Source organism: Tetrao urogallus (assembly GCF_951394365.1).
Source record: "Tetrao urogallus genome assembly, chromosome: 5".
Taxonomy (NCBI): Eukaryota; Metazoa; Chordata; class Aves; order Galliformes; family Phasianidae; genus Tetrao; species Tetrao urogallus.
In genome coordinates this window covers 10,927,121-10,941,713 of record NC_136818.1, presented here as the reverse complement: position 1 = coordinate 10,941,713, position 14,593 = coordinate 10,927,121, and the positions used below count along the sequence as shown (strand labels likewise).

Sequence of the window (14,593 nt, the reverse complement as noted above, 5' to 3'; positions counted from 1 at the left end):
CAATTTTAAAACCTTCACAGCTAGCTACTTGTCATGGCTTGTGAAACTTGCCTGCCTCCCTTTGGTAAGCATGAAGAATTCATGCCACCTTTTGCTTTTTGGAAGATACAGCACTGCTGGTGCTTCTGTATTCAGAAACGCATTTTCACACTTAATCGGTCAGTTGCAGTTGGCTTTCACAAAAGCATTTCTTTGCTCATATTGATAGCTGAGGATTAAGGTTTTCTGTTTATGCTTTTTAATAATTTTTATTATTTTTTATTTGTAATTTTTAATAATGCTTTTTATTTCAGTCCCTTTTCTTTGGCTGTGGAGCTCGTATGAAAATTAAGGGTACTACCAAAATTTATGTATGGTATTTGTCTTAATTTTATGATCATTTCACTTTGAAAAGTACTCGTAGAAATCGTTGATCAATGTGGGTCATGATATGACTTTCCATATTTGTTTCCAGTTTCAGGTCTGTCCAAAAAGTTTGTGTGTTTCAACTCCTGGGCATCGAACTGATCTCTTCCAGCGAGACCCTCAAAATGTTCTGATAACAGACTTCTTTGGCAGCGTAAGAAAAGTGGAAATTACTACAGAGACAATTGCTTTGGACCGTAATTTAGCTGGCTTTGAAAGCGAGTGAGTAGTAGTCATTATCTATTATATTTAGTGTATTATTTAGCTTTGTTCAGCAGAAACAAAACTGCCTTATAACTGTCAATGGAAGAAGAACTTTGTTTTCTGTGAAAGGACCAAGGAGTCAGTATGGACTGTTACTATTGATAAAATGGAGATTTGTCAGCAGAGAGCATTCTGTTTAAGAAAAATTCCCACTCCTTCATTCCATCTTCCAAGTAAATACTTCTAAAGACCAAGGTGTGGCTATCATCATCAACAGCAAAGAAAGTAGTGTAAAATTTTCTTTCTTCTTTGATAGTTTAATGTGCAGAGACATTTTGATTTTTATTTTTATAGTAGTTTACTCCTTCCGATAAGCTCTGAGTTCGAAGCATGGGTTGTTTCATTAATGTTTTCTTAATAAATGCTCTGTTTCTATTCTGCAAATTCTCTGCCTTTTGGCTTTAACTGTCCAGAGAATTTCAGTTGCAGAGATGTAATGATTTACCTGAATAACACTGCTGGTGCAAATTTGCTGGTAGAGTTAATAGGGATTCTATTTCTTTGTGGATGAAGAAGGAATTATAAACTCCTTTGTATTTTTGGTATTCTGTTGCCACCTATTGGAAACATGTAAAGGAAGATGTGCTTGTACAGCAGTTTATTTGGCATTGTACTGCCATTTCTGATGCATATTTTAGCTTTCACAATACTTTCCTCTAGGAGAGAAGAAAGAAAAAATTGTCAACTCTAACCAAGATTGTAAGATTTTTTTTCAAACTCATAAATTTATGTGAATTAATATTAACTGTCACTCAGATAAATTAAGTTGTTAGTGGATATCAAGTTCATTAATTTTAAAGATAATGCTAGCTCTGGCCCTTCTAATTAATACTATCCTACACTAAGTCCAGTGTATTTTATTATTTAGTTTCATATTGTGCTTTTAACTATATTGTGCATGGTAGTACTAACCATATACAAATTAAATAATTCTTTGCTTAATTCAGAACAATTTAATGAAGCTAGATCTTCTTTTGCCTCTGAAATAAAAAACATTTTTTGCTAGGACACCATGTGGGATTCTAGTTTGTGGAAAATTTAAAGGAGATCAGGTTTTAGACTTCTTAATTTCAGAGCTGCAAATTATATACCCTCCTTTTCAATTAAATGTAATAGTGAGATACATTTCTTGTTATGAAATCTTCTGGTTAAGGCTCTAATTAAATGTTATTTTGCTTTTAGAATACTAACAGTAAGTGAACTTTTTGTAAGCTTACTTTGTTGCCTACGAGAATGCTGAATTATGAATTGTACAGGATGCTTTCTTGGACCACCTCAATACCTCATTTGCTGTTTTTTCCTATGCAGCTTTCAGAATGAGCTTGGATGTTTTGCTGTTAGGATGAAAGATCATTGTTGTTTTTTTTTTTTTTTTCTTCAATGTATAGTGAAGATACTATTTTCATTTTCTTTTATATCGATGCCAAATTTTAAAACAATTTTTTAATGAATTTTCACCTTAATCCACAAAAACCAGAATTTAATAATCTTTCCAAACCAGTCATAAATAATCTTGTTTGTGCTTAATAGTTTTTCTAAAAGCCTTTGTGAAAGCAGAAAAGTCGCGTAGAATGGAACTTGCGCTCCTTTGGAATTTGCCTTAAAATAAACACACGTATTTGTCAGGAGGTGTCTGATACAGGAATCAGAAATCTATTCCCCCTAATACAAATGTTGATGTGTTACGCAGGTCACTGTAAATCTGTGCTCGCTGCTCTTTTTCTGAGAAAATCTGTGCCGAATTTTGAATCTTTTCCTTGTTCTGAATTGTATTTGTGTCATTTTTGTTTAAAAGATATTTTGCAGTGTTATTTTATTTTTAACATTTGATGTGTTCTCTTTTGTTCCTTCTTTTTGGAATCATTTTCAAGCTTTTTCCTTCTGTTCTTACATATTGGTGGCAGTAGAGTGCTACAAAATATTTGTGTTAGGGAGAAAAGCGGAAACAAAGTAGGGACCCCAGCTTTGATCTGGTCATTAGTGAGTGTTAGATTGGAATTGTTTTTGTTATGAAGTTGCAAGGGTCTACGTGTGCAGCTAAGTATGTTGCTTGAAACACAACAACCAAACAAAACCACTGACTGCACAGATAAGGGGCAGAGGAGATGCTGCTGTGTGATATGACCATGCCTTGGAATTGTGCTGTTTTCAGACAGGGTGAGGTTTCAGCTAACTCACTGTGCTGTGACTTTGCCAAATCTTTCCATAGATCTCATTTCTTCTGTTGCATGGTTCTTTAGCAATTACTTTGCAGTGTGGCTCAGTGCAAGCTCAGCACAAGCAGTTCGTGCACTGCGAGGTCAGTGTCTGATGGTGATACCAGCTCTGGTAGTCCCAGTGCAGCCTTAGGAGTTTCCTTTGCTTGAGCTGAGCTCATATAAAGAAATGACAACTAGATAATCAAAAGGTGAAGCTTTCTTTCTATCTGTGTAGTAGTTGGTGACTATTTCAGACTAAAAGCTTTAAAATTGAGGTGGAAAAAAGGAATCCCCTGCCCTTTCTTCATAGTAGTTTCATCTAAGCTATGTTCACTTCAGAGGGTTTCTTCCTGACTGGGTCTGTAGCTGCAACCTTCAAAACCTGGATGACATTCATGGACTCTGGGGCTCTGGCTGTTATGTGTGTGTCTGAATCGCTGTAAGAGCATAACGTGAACATGAAGAACGAGATGGTGAGTCTTGGAGACAGGTCTGTGTGGAGCTGAGCACTGCTGGTCAGTGTGGGGTGTCTCAGCCTCGGGTTGTGACTGTACAGCATGTTAGATCATTTCCTGCTGCTCCTGTCATGAGGAAAAGTTGTGTAACAGAGAAAACATTGGGAAAAATGAGGGGTTAATGTTTCCCTAAAGGTAGTAGAAGGTGAATTAAAGACAGCATCATATAAAACCATCCTAGTTTCATTGCTTTTGAGGTTTGGGCTTCAGATTTATTAATTGTGCTGGGCTGAATTGTGCATTACTCTCAGGGGCTGTTGTCCTAAAACTAAAGAGTTTTAACTAAACCACTTGGCGTAGGAAGGGTGCTTGTGTGATAGAGAATAATTGTGAGTGATTGGCTTATTTGCAGTACACTACTACCAAAGCTATCTCCCATCCATTTTTTGATAGTAACTCTTTATTTCTGTTTCCTGTTCTTCTTTTCTACTGGCTATTTTCAGTTTTATGCGCTTGGTGGGTGCAGCTGCTGTTGTGTATTCCTGAATTACAAAGGGATCCAGTTTGTGAACAAATATGTAATTTCTTTTGGCCGGTAGATGCTGCTCAGCGCAGTGAACTTCTCCTAAAATAGCAGAGGCTGTGTTTGTTCAGAGATTGCTGTTAATTTTTGACCAGGTGCCTCCGTTTGTTTAGAGATCACCATTGATTTCTGATTAGGCGCTCGCAGAGGCGGGCGGGCGCCGGGAGGTGGCAGCAGCGCGAAGGCAGCCGGGCCGTGCCGGGATGGCAGCGGCTTTGGGTTGGGTCCCTTTTCCCCTTTATTTGATCAGCTTTAGAGTGAAATTAGATGAGGAGAGGAATCACAGAATTGTAGGGGTTGGAAGGGACCTCCAGAGATCATCGAGTCCAACTCCCCTGCCAAAGCAGGTTCCCTACAGCAGGAGGAGTTGAATTACTATTATTATTATTATTATTATTATTATTATTATTTATTCAGTGTAAATTCTGGAGAGGCTCTGTTTTTATTTTACACTTGCTGGACATCAGTACACATGAAGTATGCTCATCAGTTATGCACGTAGTATACTTTCCCTTAATGCCTTACCATTACAACACACAAAATGAATTCATAATTGTGGATGTTCTTAATCCGTAAGTGGTTTAATAGCCTACAACTAATTTAGAGAGTTTGAAGAAGTAATAGGCAGTTAAATATTACTGCTGTATTTCTTAAAGTATTTTGTAAATACATTTATTTTTTCTCTGCTTGCCTGGGAGAAGATAAATATATGTGTATATATATATATACATATATATATATATATATATATATATATATATATATATGCACACACTACTGTGTTTGCAAATGTAAAAGATAAATTCAAAGTAAGACGATTGCAATGGCAATAGTAGAAGAAGTTCTATGGAAAGGTTGCTCCAAAAATAATGCTTCCTATTTTATTATTTTGGCCTGTAACATCAGAGGTGAGTGCTGATGGCACGGAAGTAGAGGTTGAACCTTCCCACCACTATCTCATTACATTTTATTGCTGTGCAACAGATGACAGCAGAGGGGAAGTCTGACAGAATGGTGACCTGCATTGTGTATTATATGGTAGCATGCATTTTCACTAGTGTAACATGACTATAAAATAAAAAAGGATGACTGCCAATATCAAAAGGAACTGCTAGCTATAAATTGTCTTGGGAAAACCTTAAAAACACAAAAATATTATGCTTGATTATTGTGCTCCCTGTTTAGCAATAAAAATCAGAGTTGAAGTTGAGTAATAGATTTTAATTTTTTTACTAATTTAAAATATTTTTTGAGGATAATTTTTACCAGAGATTTTTGCTGTTCATAAGAAAATATGTTTTCTTGCACAACTGTAGTTTGACTCAGATTTTCTTTAATCTTGGATGTATTTCCCCTTCTTCTACCTTTAGTGGAGTTTATAGGGCATCCTATATTTGTTCAGTGACAAAGCTTCAATTATTACTACTAGGCTGTGCTGCGATCATTTTGTGCGTTTCCAGTTGAATGCTACTCTGCTGAACCTATGTGCATAGAGTTTAAATAGGCATTGACACACAAAAAAAGAAAACTGTTGATCTGCAGAGTTGCTGTGTACTGTGAATGCCCCACAAAGGTTGCTTTAGATAAGGACTAAAGTACATAATAGTTAATGGCAATCTTTCTATTAACTTCAAACTTGTTCTTTGTAAGTGACTTTCACCTGCAAATTGACTTATGTATTATAATAGTTTCAGGTACTAGACAGGTAATGACTAAATTAGTTGGATGTCAGATTTCAAAGGAGTCCTTCAGTAAATTTAGCAGATTTTAACAATCTAAATAGCTGAGAATATCTAGGAATCTCAGGATCTTCAGTCTAGATTATTTTTCATTGTTTATCTATTCCTTTTTACATCTTTATATGTAGTGTTCTTGTTTTTTTTTCTTTCTTAATATTTCTTCACCTTTTCTCCCTTGTGTGATCTTTACCTGCTATTATTTTTACAGTTGAGTGGGCTGCTTTCTAATTCTAGTCCCCTAAAGCGCTCTTTAGACTTTCTACTGCTCTTCACGTGGAGATCATGATTTGATTTTCTTCCTTTGCTGTCCACTCACAAAATTAAAACTATTGTCTATTCAATGTACTTCTATAGTTATGTTCTATATTTTGCCACTCAGGAATACCATGCAGTCAACTGTAATGTTTGTCCTGTATCTGACCAGTTTTGTCCTGTATCTGACCAGAAAGTATTTCCATGTATGTATTTCTTCAAGGCTTTGAGACAGCTTTATAATTTCAGTAAAATTACATTAGTTATTATTATCATCATCTTCATATAAAAAATACCAGAGCAACTGTTGATCTTTCTTAAGTGTAACCTTTGTTGCGTACTTTTTTGTGATTTCAGAAGAAAATTTCAAGGGAATAGAAAAAAAAAAAGGGGGAAAAAGCAAGGAGGTGTCTTGTAACGATTGTTATGGGACTGTTATGTCTTTGGAATTTAGTGACCAAGCATATGTTAGCATACTTTATGCCCCAGAAATGAATCTGGGCACATAGCAATTAAGTCTCCAGGCTCAAATAACACTGCTATTTTTTTCTATGTGGTATTAAAGCATATGCACAAGCCCTTAGTCTTTCTGTTTTGATATTGTGAAAAAGCTTACACTTGTTTTTTGAGTGCCTGAGGGATTACCTTCCAGATGGCCAGAGATTTATGCCACTGAAAATTTACATCTCGTCCAAAGCTGTGGGGGGGAGGAAGGGGCATTTTGGCTTCACAACACATTTATATAACTGATGGCTAAAAGACCATAAAATGATCTCTATCTGCAATTCCCAGCCCTTCCAATAGGAGATACATTTCTCAAATCAGGTGTTTGGTGGACTGAAGTTTTTGCCATAGAGCTGTTAAATTTCTTACTTAAGTCCTTGAAGTCTTATTATTGATTTCAGTAAGCTGCAAGATGATCTCTTTGATAGGAAGAAGTTTCTCTGCACTGCTTATTTCTGAAGACTATTAGACTCAAAGAAGTTACACTTCACAGTAAGCTTTCTAGGGGCTTTAGTTCCTCAGTGGGAGAAAAAAAAAAAAAGAAAAAAAAAAAAGAAAAAAAAGCCAAGAAAGAAAGGAAAAGTATAAATGTATGTTGTGGGAGGAGAAGAAGAGCAGAAATCCAAAAAAAGCATCACATTATTACTAGGCATCTCTTTTCAGTCCAGTTAGCTGCTTGAATAGACAACTGGAAATTTCAAGCAAGGAGAGAGAAGGGAAGCCACAATTGCATCCAAGGATGGAAAGAAAACTGGAGGTGATTACAAAAGCAGATCTGATCATATAAGAAGTCGGTTTACAGATGGCTTGCTGAGCACCATATAATACTGCTTTACAAAGTGATCTTGTTTATATGCTTGCTCAGAGGTATCAGAAATCTATACAAAGTGTGGGAGGAACAACAGATGCTGAATATGTCTACCAAAGTGTTCAAGCTACTGTTAAGATTATTGTATGAAATCTGTTGGACAGCAGAATATTAACTGTGTGGCAAGATTGATCTTACAGGAAAAAAAAAAGCTGTAACTAAAGAACTTTCTGCAAAATAGAATTTATTCAGCTTTTTTCAAAGGCAGTAGACTGTAATTGCATGAAGGATAGATATTGGTAAACAGTAGGAGAAATGAACGAAAAGTAATGAAACATAACAAAGTGTTTTGAATGTCCTGAAACAAAATTGTATAGCAGGAGGAAAACAAAGATAGTTGGAGCAATTGCTATTCAGACATTGCATGCGATGTAGAATTTTTTTGGATCCTAGCTAAGTCACTTCAGTGGGCTCCAGTTACTATTCAGTAGTAATTGTGGATGTTCAGCTTTTGTAGGATGGTGATGCCCATCTTTGTTGTGCCAGGTACTTTTAAAAGGGCAAGACTAAATTGGACACAACTTCACGTAATATTGAAAAAGAACTGAAAGGCATGAAAATCCTTTACTCATCTGTCTAGAGGTCAGATCCAGTTTGGAACATAAAGACAGGCAGGATTTCTCTTTCATAAAGTGAGCTGGAAGATCCTATGTATGTTTATTTACACTCATGTTCCTATTTTGTAATACAGTGTCAGAATTAGTACAATTGAAGGCAGTTTGTTCCTTAGTCACCAACAGAACTAACATGTTTTGATTGCAAACTGACATTACTAGACTTCTGCAAAATCAGACTGTATTTGTGTTTCTTGTGGATGTAGGAATTGGTATCACTGAACTTCTAAAAATATAAATTGAACTGATCTCCATTATTTGGGGGAATCCCACTTTCATTCCACATGTATGATAGGGAATTAGTGAGAATGCAGTGTCACCTAAATAGTATTTTGGTAGCTAGCAGGAATTAGGATTTGGGAGCAAATGGAGGGGTAGGATGTCCCCTTCTTGAACCCTGAGTATTCAAACTGCACTTCATTCCAGTAGTTTCCAAGAGAGGACAAGAATACAGTGGAGACTGGATTTTCCTTCACTGTGGGGAAGGAAGGAATAAATGCGGAGCATTTATATTTACAGGCACTTTAGCATAAGCTCTTTGAATTACATGATAGCTATTTGAAGTTTCTATTCCTCCTGGTTAAAAAAAAAAATGGTGCTGAAGTCTAGGTGACATACAAATTTGTTCCAATATTGAGTGAATGCTTGATTAGAAATCAAAACACTTAACAGTGTTGCATCATCCTCCTGACACCCGTTGGCACATTTTCAATTTTATAGTTATATTTTCCATGTAATTTCTCATATGTTGCTATGTGAAAGATACAAAATCAATCCTGCAGGGACCAGATATGGAAGAAAAGATTGAATAACGTAGACTATCTGTTGATACATTTTTAGGCACTCTGAAGGATAACTAAATTTTTTTTTTGTTAATCTCTAAGAATAATCTTCAACAGATTATAGTCTTTATCTTGACTAAGTGTATGTTTTCACTCTGATGCTCATCACTTTAATATACTTTTGTAAATGTTGATGAATTAGATTATTGGTTTTCCAGTGACAGATGGTGGATGACAAATGTTTGGACTCACGCAGTTTCAAAAGGTGTGTGGAGGGGTACTTTGTGAAAGTGGGCTACCTCTTATTCTGCAAAAAGTTTAAGTACATATTTAGCATTACATTTAACGGGGCCACAAAGATGATGAGGGACCTCTTATGAGGAAGGGCTGGGAGACTTGGGACTGTTTGGTCTGGAAAAGACTAAGAGGGGATCTTATCAATGCTAATAATATCTATATATCTAAATAATATCTAAAGGGTCAAGTGGATGGGGCAGGCTCATTTTAGTGGCTCACAGCAACTGGAGAAGGAGCAACAGGCACAAGCTGGAACACAAGAAGTTCCATGAACATGAAGAAAAACTTTATTTTGAGGGTACCAGAGCACTAGAATAGGCTACCCGGAGAGGCTGTGGAATCTCCTTCTCTGAAGATATTCAGAACCTGCCTGAACGCTTTCCTGTGCAACCTTCTCTATGGGAGTTGCTTTAGCAATGGATTGCTCCAGAGGTCCCTTCCAACTCCTAAGATTCTTTTATTAGGAATCTGAATAGCTCCATCCAGTTAACCACTACTGAAAGTGTATTTATTGGTGTGGTGCATCACATGCTCTTAAGCCAATTCTGGGCTTGTTTATTCTGCTTGGAATAGCCAAATTGGCTATCAGAATAAACAACTAAAATGCATGTTTTCTGTAGTCCAGCTGGTCCCAAGTAGTTAGTCTGTATAATTTATACTCCACTGACACAGCAGAGCTGCTGCCCTTGCAGGGAAGGAGATTATCTGCAAGGAGTGAGCAGATGGTCTTTGTGCTCCCTGCTGAGGGCATTGTATCATGGAGAGGGCAGAGCCAGTCCGTGGCTAGGAGTCACTAGCTTGGCTAGCCAGAGCAGCCAAAGGCATCCTGCTGGCTGCTGCTCCTTGCTTTGCAGTTTGTGCAGAGCCCATATGGGCTCTTAAGAGGACAGGAGGGCGAGGGTTGTGAAATGCTGATCTTTTCCCCATGGCTGACTTCCTGGAACTACAGTCCAGGGCTATGGTTCTGCTGGCAAAAGCTTTCCAAAACTAGGGACAAATCTGCCTTGCAGATTATACATCTAAATTTCCTTTTGCACAGCACAGTGCTCTGAAGGATAGGAGTGGACAGATTTTCAATGCAATAGGAAAGATTATTTAAGTGCAAACTGTGTGAAAGAAGCACATAAGGGATGTTTTTTCCCGTACATCCACTGTAGCTGTTTACATTTTACAGGTGGGATACTGTATATTGTATTATAATTATATTAAATAATTCAGATGAGATAAAAATCAGAGTTACTTGTATTCCTGCATGATTTCTGGTTCTGTGTTGCCTGCAAATGAGACATGTTGCCATAGGCACGTTTTAGCTGCTCTAAAATTTTAATATTATTTTTCTGTTTGAAATAGTAGGACAAAAGCTACATCTCTACATGGTTAGCAGTTTATGACTCAGTTTGTGAAAAGAGAATAATGAACCTAGTAGCTGTTAAAAGGTTTATCTCAATTTAAGTACAACATAATATTTAAACTTCATAGTTCCCCACTGAGTAGCTTTTTTTTTTCTTGTTGGTTACTTAAGAGTCTGAACCATGGCTCCCCACTAGAATAAAATAGGAATGAAGACTGCTTGCTGTAGGTCTAAATTTTATCTGGGGAATTGGAGCAGAACAGCCACTAAGTGAAACTGCTCTGCATCTCAGCTATAGAGGACATAACCTCTCTTGCTTCCTTAGCTGTCAGATCGTGCCCTACTTTGTTTTTCTTTTGTGTGTGGTTTCCCTCTGATACAGTTTTACTAATGGATAATTTATTACAAAATAGTCTAAGCTGACTTCTATCCTATTAGATGATTAGGAGCTTTTATAAATGTCTTCATAAAAAATATATAGTGTAAAACAGATAAATCTACACCGTACTGTAACTTTTTAAAAGTAAAAGCTTTGTATAGGCACAGAAAATGTGATTAGATAGAAAAAAAAATCCTTAAAACAGTATATTTCTACGTGGTCTGTGAATCCTTAGAACAGTATATTTCTACGTGGTCTGTGAATCTAATGGTACTGCTGAAAAATATTAGCTTCTGTAGGAATCTGCAATGTATGAAGTAATTTAGGAAGGAGAGAAGAAAGAGGTGCTCTTGCTGTGGCAGGTAGAATTTCCATGCCATGTGTTCAAGGTGGCTTAGGTCAGTGGTCTCTCTGATGTATTGTATGTATAGTTGCTGTATTTTAAAAGATGTATAATTGTTCAGTTTCTATTGAGCAAACATCTAGGAAGCACCTTGAAAGCAGCTTCTCCCGTCGCTGTTTCCAGTAATGCCGGTGACTGCTGAAAGGCCATGGAGAGGGACGTGCTTCCATTCTGGTGGTGGAGTGGGGATAAACTGTGGTAGTGGGGTACATGTTCTGCTAACAGAGACTAACATTAGTCACAAAATCCATACTGCATTGGACTATCAGGGTTTTATGCAAACATAATTATTTCTTTAACACCAAGAGGGAGTGAGTATACGAGTCATTTGGTAATTATGTGCCAAATTATGACTGTTGTTAAATCATCTAATTCTAAATATAAAGCATTTTAAATTACAGTGCAGATCTTAAAAGATTATCATTATCGCTGTGTTGGATTTGTGTACACACACACGAGTTTTATGGCAGGTAATAGATGCAAAAGATGTATTAGAATAATAGTGATTAGTAGTCTGACATGGAATTTATTTGTGATAGTATGGCACCCAAAGCATACTTGGTTCAGTCTGTAGATATTCTAGATAATTGTCTCTTACTGGTTTCCAGCTGTTTCTTCCCTCTTTCTCTAGATGTGAAATGAAGACTAAAATAGCTGTCCTTTACAAGATATACTGAGACTAGGTGAAAAAAAGGAGATGGTAGGGGGAGGCTCATTTTACGTGTAAGTGATTATATTAAAAAATGCAGGTATGGAGCAGACATAATCTCAGTGTGACTGTTGCCTCTATTTAGGTGAGTGTAAGAGAAAAAGCTGCAGAAACTATGGCCAATAAAGATATTGTTATAAAGGAAATCCCACCTGCAGAGGAAATCCCATATTCTTTTAATGTGCCAATTGAATATGCAACCTGCACACTGTAGCAAACTGAAGTCTCAGTAAAGATGGTGTAATATAAATTGAAACAGGAATTAATTAATGTATTAATGCGTTTTGTGCCTACTGTGCTCATCTGGTGATCAGATTATTTTGCTAAATGCAATCAGAATTGTACAAAAGAATATTTATATAATAAAACTTAATTAACTAGAAATTTAAGGTGAAAAAAATTATGGGAGTGAAGGAAATTGTAGAATGTTGTCATCAATAGCTGTCTTTGTGAAGTATAAATATAATTTCTTGGTATGATTCTCTTCAAACTGAATTGGAAAAAAAATAGCAAGAGAGGAGCAAGTCATGAAGTCTGTAATTAGAAATAGCAACAATTTACATGTTGCTAGGTCAAAAATACCATAAAGTGTTTTTGGTTTTAAGAGCTGAAACGAAGGATCATCTTCCTATCCATAATCTGTGATAAAAAGACAAACTGTTTGGGCAAATGAATATTGAATGCAACTCACCCCTGAACAAACTAATGGAGAATCGCTCTGAGTGCCAAATTCTTTGATGTAGTAACTTTCTTAGCTTGTAAATCCTTCATATATTTTGCTAGTATTTTTGATAGTGCTTAAGAGGACAACAGTATTAAATGCAAATTATTCTGGTTTTCGGCTCTGTTGCAGTTTTCAAACTGTTTTCAAATGTCAGTGTTCCAAAGAGGATAAAAACTTCCTTGCTAACTTGGTTCTTATCATTTATTTTTTACATTATGCCGAAGTGCATGGCCCAGGGTTATGGCAGCTGCAGAAGTGTGGTAACTGAGGAGGTTAATTTGAGACCTGCATTACGTATTGAGCAGGTCTGCAGTCCTCTCTGCTTCTCCAGATGTCAAACGCAGAATCAGTTTGATGCTTTAGCTGTGCAACTGGGTGCGTTTCACAGGAAGTTATCACTTGGTTTGAAAAGATGGCCCAGAGAGCAAGATAGCAAAGGGTGACACTGCCTGAGGTTATGGAATGGCTGGGTTGTGAGAGTCTGCCCCGAGGATGATGGTATGGGCTGAAGAAGCAGTTTTGGTCAAACCAAGCTCAGCTCAGTAGAGAGAGGGAAACAGGGTTAAGAGTCATTGCTTACAAGAGGTGATTTCCATAGCCTACTCTTGTCAACTGGACCTAGCTGTCTCCAGCACAGCACTGCCAGTGTATATATTCAGGAACAAAATTAGGGGCCAGATGTCCACATTGGACTAAAACTTCAGAGATGAATGCTGCTTTTGGATCTTAATTAATGAATGAGGTAGTTAATCTGTTTATTGTTAATAGCTTGGTGTGGATTTATATTTTTAGTGTTCAGTCATGTGGATTGAATAAATCTTTTGTAGTTTAATCAGCCCAGGGTTTGTCTGAATGCTTGTATTTGAGTTACTTTTCATGAGTAGAGGGGCAAACATTCATGAGAGGTGCTTCCCATGTGAAGTAGAAAAAATATGACATTGTCCTATAGGAAATATCAAGAGAGCATTTACTATGCATTCAAGAAAAACAACAAACAAACAAAAAAAAGAATTTAGTCCTGTACTTATATAATCATGGAAAAATAAGTGTAAGAATCTGAGTGAAAAGTGTTTGGAGATGGCTCAAGCATTACCGTGTGCTTCATCTGTTTGCTGGCATATGCAGTTTGCTTCTTATATGTTCTAGACCAACTTGAGAACAGACTGCGTTCTAATGTGAAGAGAGAGTTTCTGAAAGTGACAGGAAACATTTCCTGTATGAAAGAGTGATTTGAACTGATGCTGATCTGCAGTGGTAGCACAGCACTTGAGCACATTTAGCAGTTTCAGGAAAAAAAATCGCTCAATGCTTATTTGTTTATTTGTGTCCTGCCTAATCTGCTTAAAACAACGGTGGCCAGTTTTCTTTTAAAAAAAAAAAAAAAGAAAAAAAGTGCCAAATCCAACTGGTTTTAGTACGTTGCCACAGAAGTTTCTTAAACATTACAATTTTTAAAAATTGCTTTGTCCTACGTATACTCTCAATGTATTTTGTATGAATAGATTTCAGATTGAAATAAGTAATTGTGCTCAGACATTAAAAAAAAAGAAAAGCTTCAATTGCTAGCTTTCAAAAAGTAGTAGAGCGCCTTTTTTTCCAGTTACGAGTGTGAAATAGCCAGATTCTCATCAGTACACTATACAGCACTTTAGTCAAGGAACTATTGTTATTGAGCAGATAAGATTTAAAAAAAAAATCATTGGGTTTGATGAAAACCTGCATGAACAGTGGGGGAAAAAAAAGCTGAAGTTACCATAGCAACCACCAGGGCTTTAGACAGAAGCTAAGTAAATAGTGGAGAAATGTAACAGAAAATGTGAGGGCCATTTGATAAAGCATTAAAAAATGAAAATGAAATTTTAAGGCAAACATGATTAATACGGAGCTTTTATCCCTTCAAAATCCCTAATCATCAGCTGATTGCCCTTAAAATAAAAATAAGAGGCCTATTATCAATAAAGTTTTAGTGTTGGAATCCATTAGACTCTATTAAAGAGATTTTTTGTGAATTTCATGAAGAACGGGTGACAGTTGTATGAGATACTTCTGCTTATTTTCTTCACAAC

At 36.5% G+C, this 14,593-nt stretch overlaps 1 protein-coding gene across 1 annotated transcript in view; it reads left to right on the top strand.

Annotated features, from left to right (window-relative positions):
* Positions 1-14,593, top strand: part of PIGK (phosphatidylinositol glycan anchor biosynthesis class K) — a gene marked incomplete at both ends in the record, with an annotated part of 64,142 nt that overhangs the window by 14,863 nt on the left and 34,686 nt on the right. Inside the window, one exon of the mRNA XM_079535646.1 lies at positions 455-627. Coding sequence (XP_079391772.1) covers positions 455-627 — 173 coding nt within the window. The remainder of the gene's footprint in view (positions 1-454; positions 628-14,593) is intronic.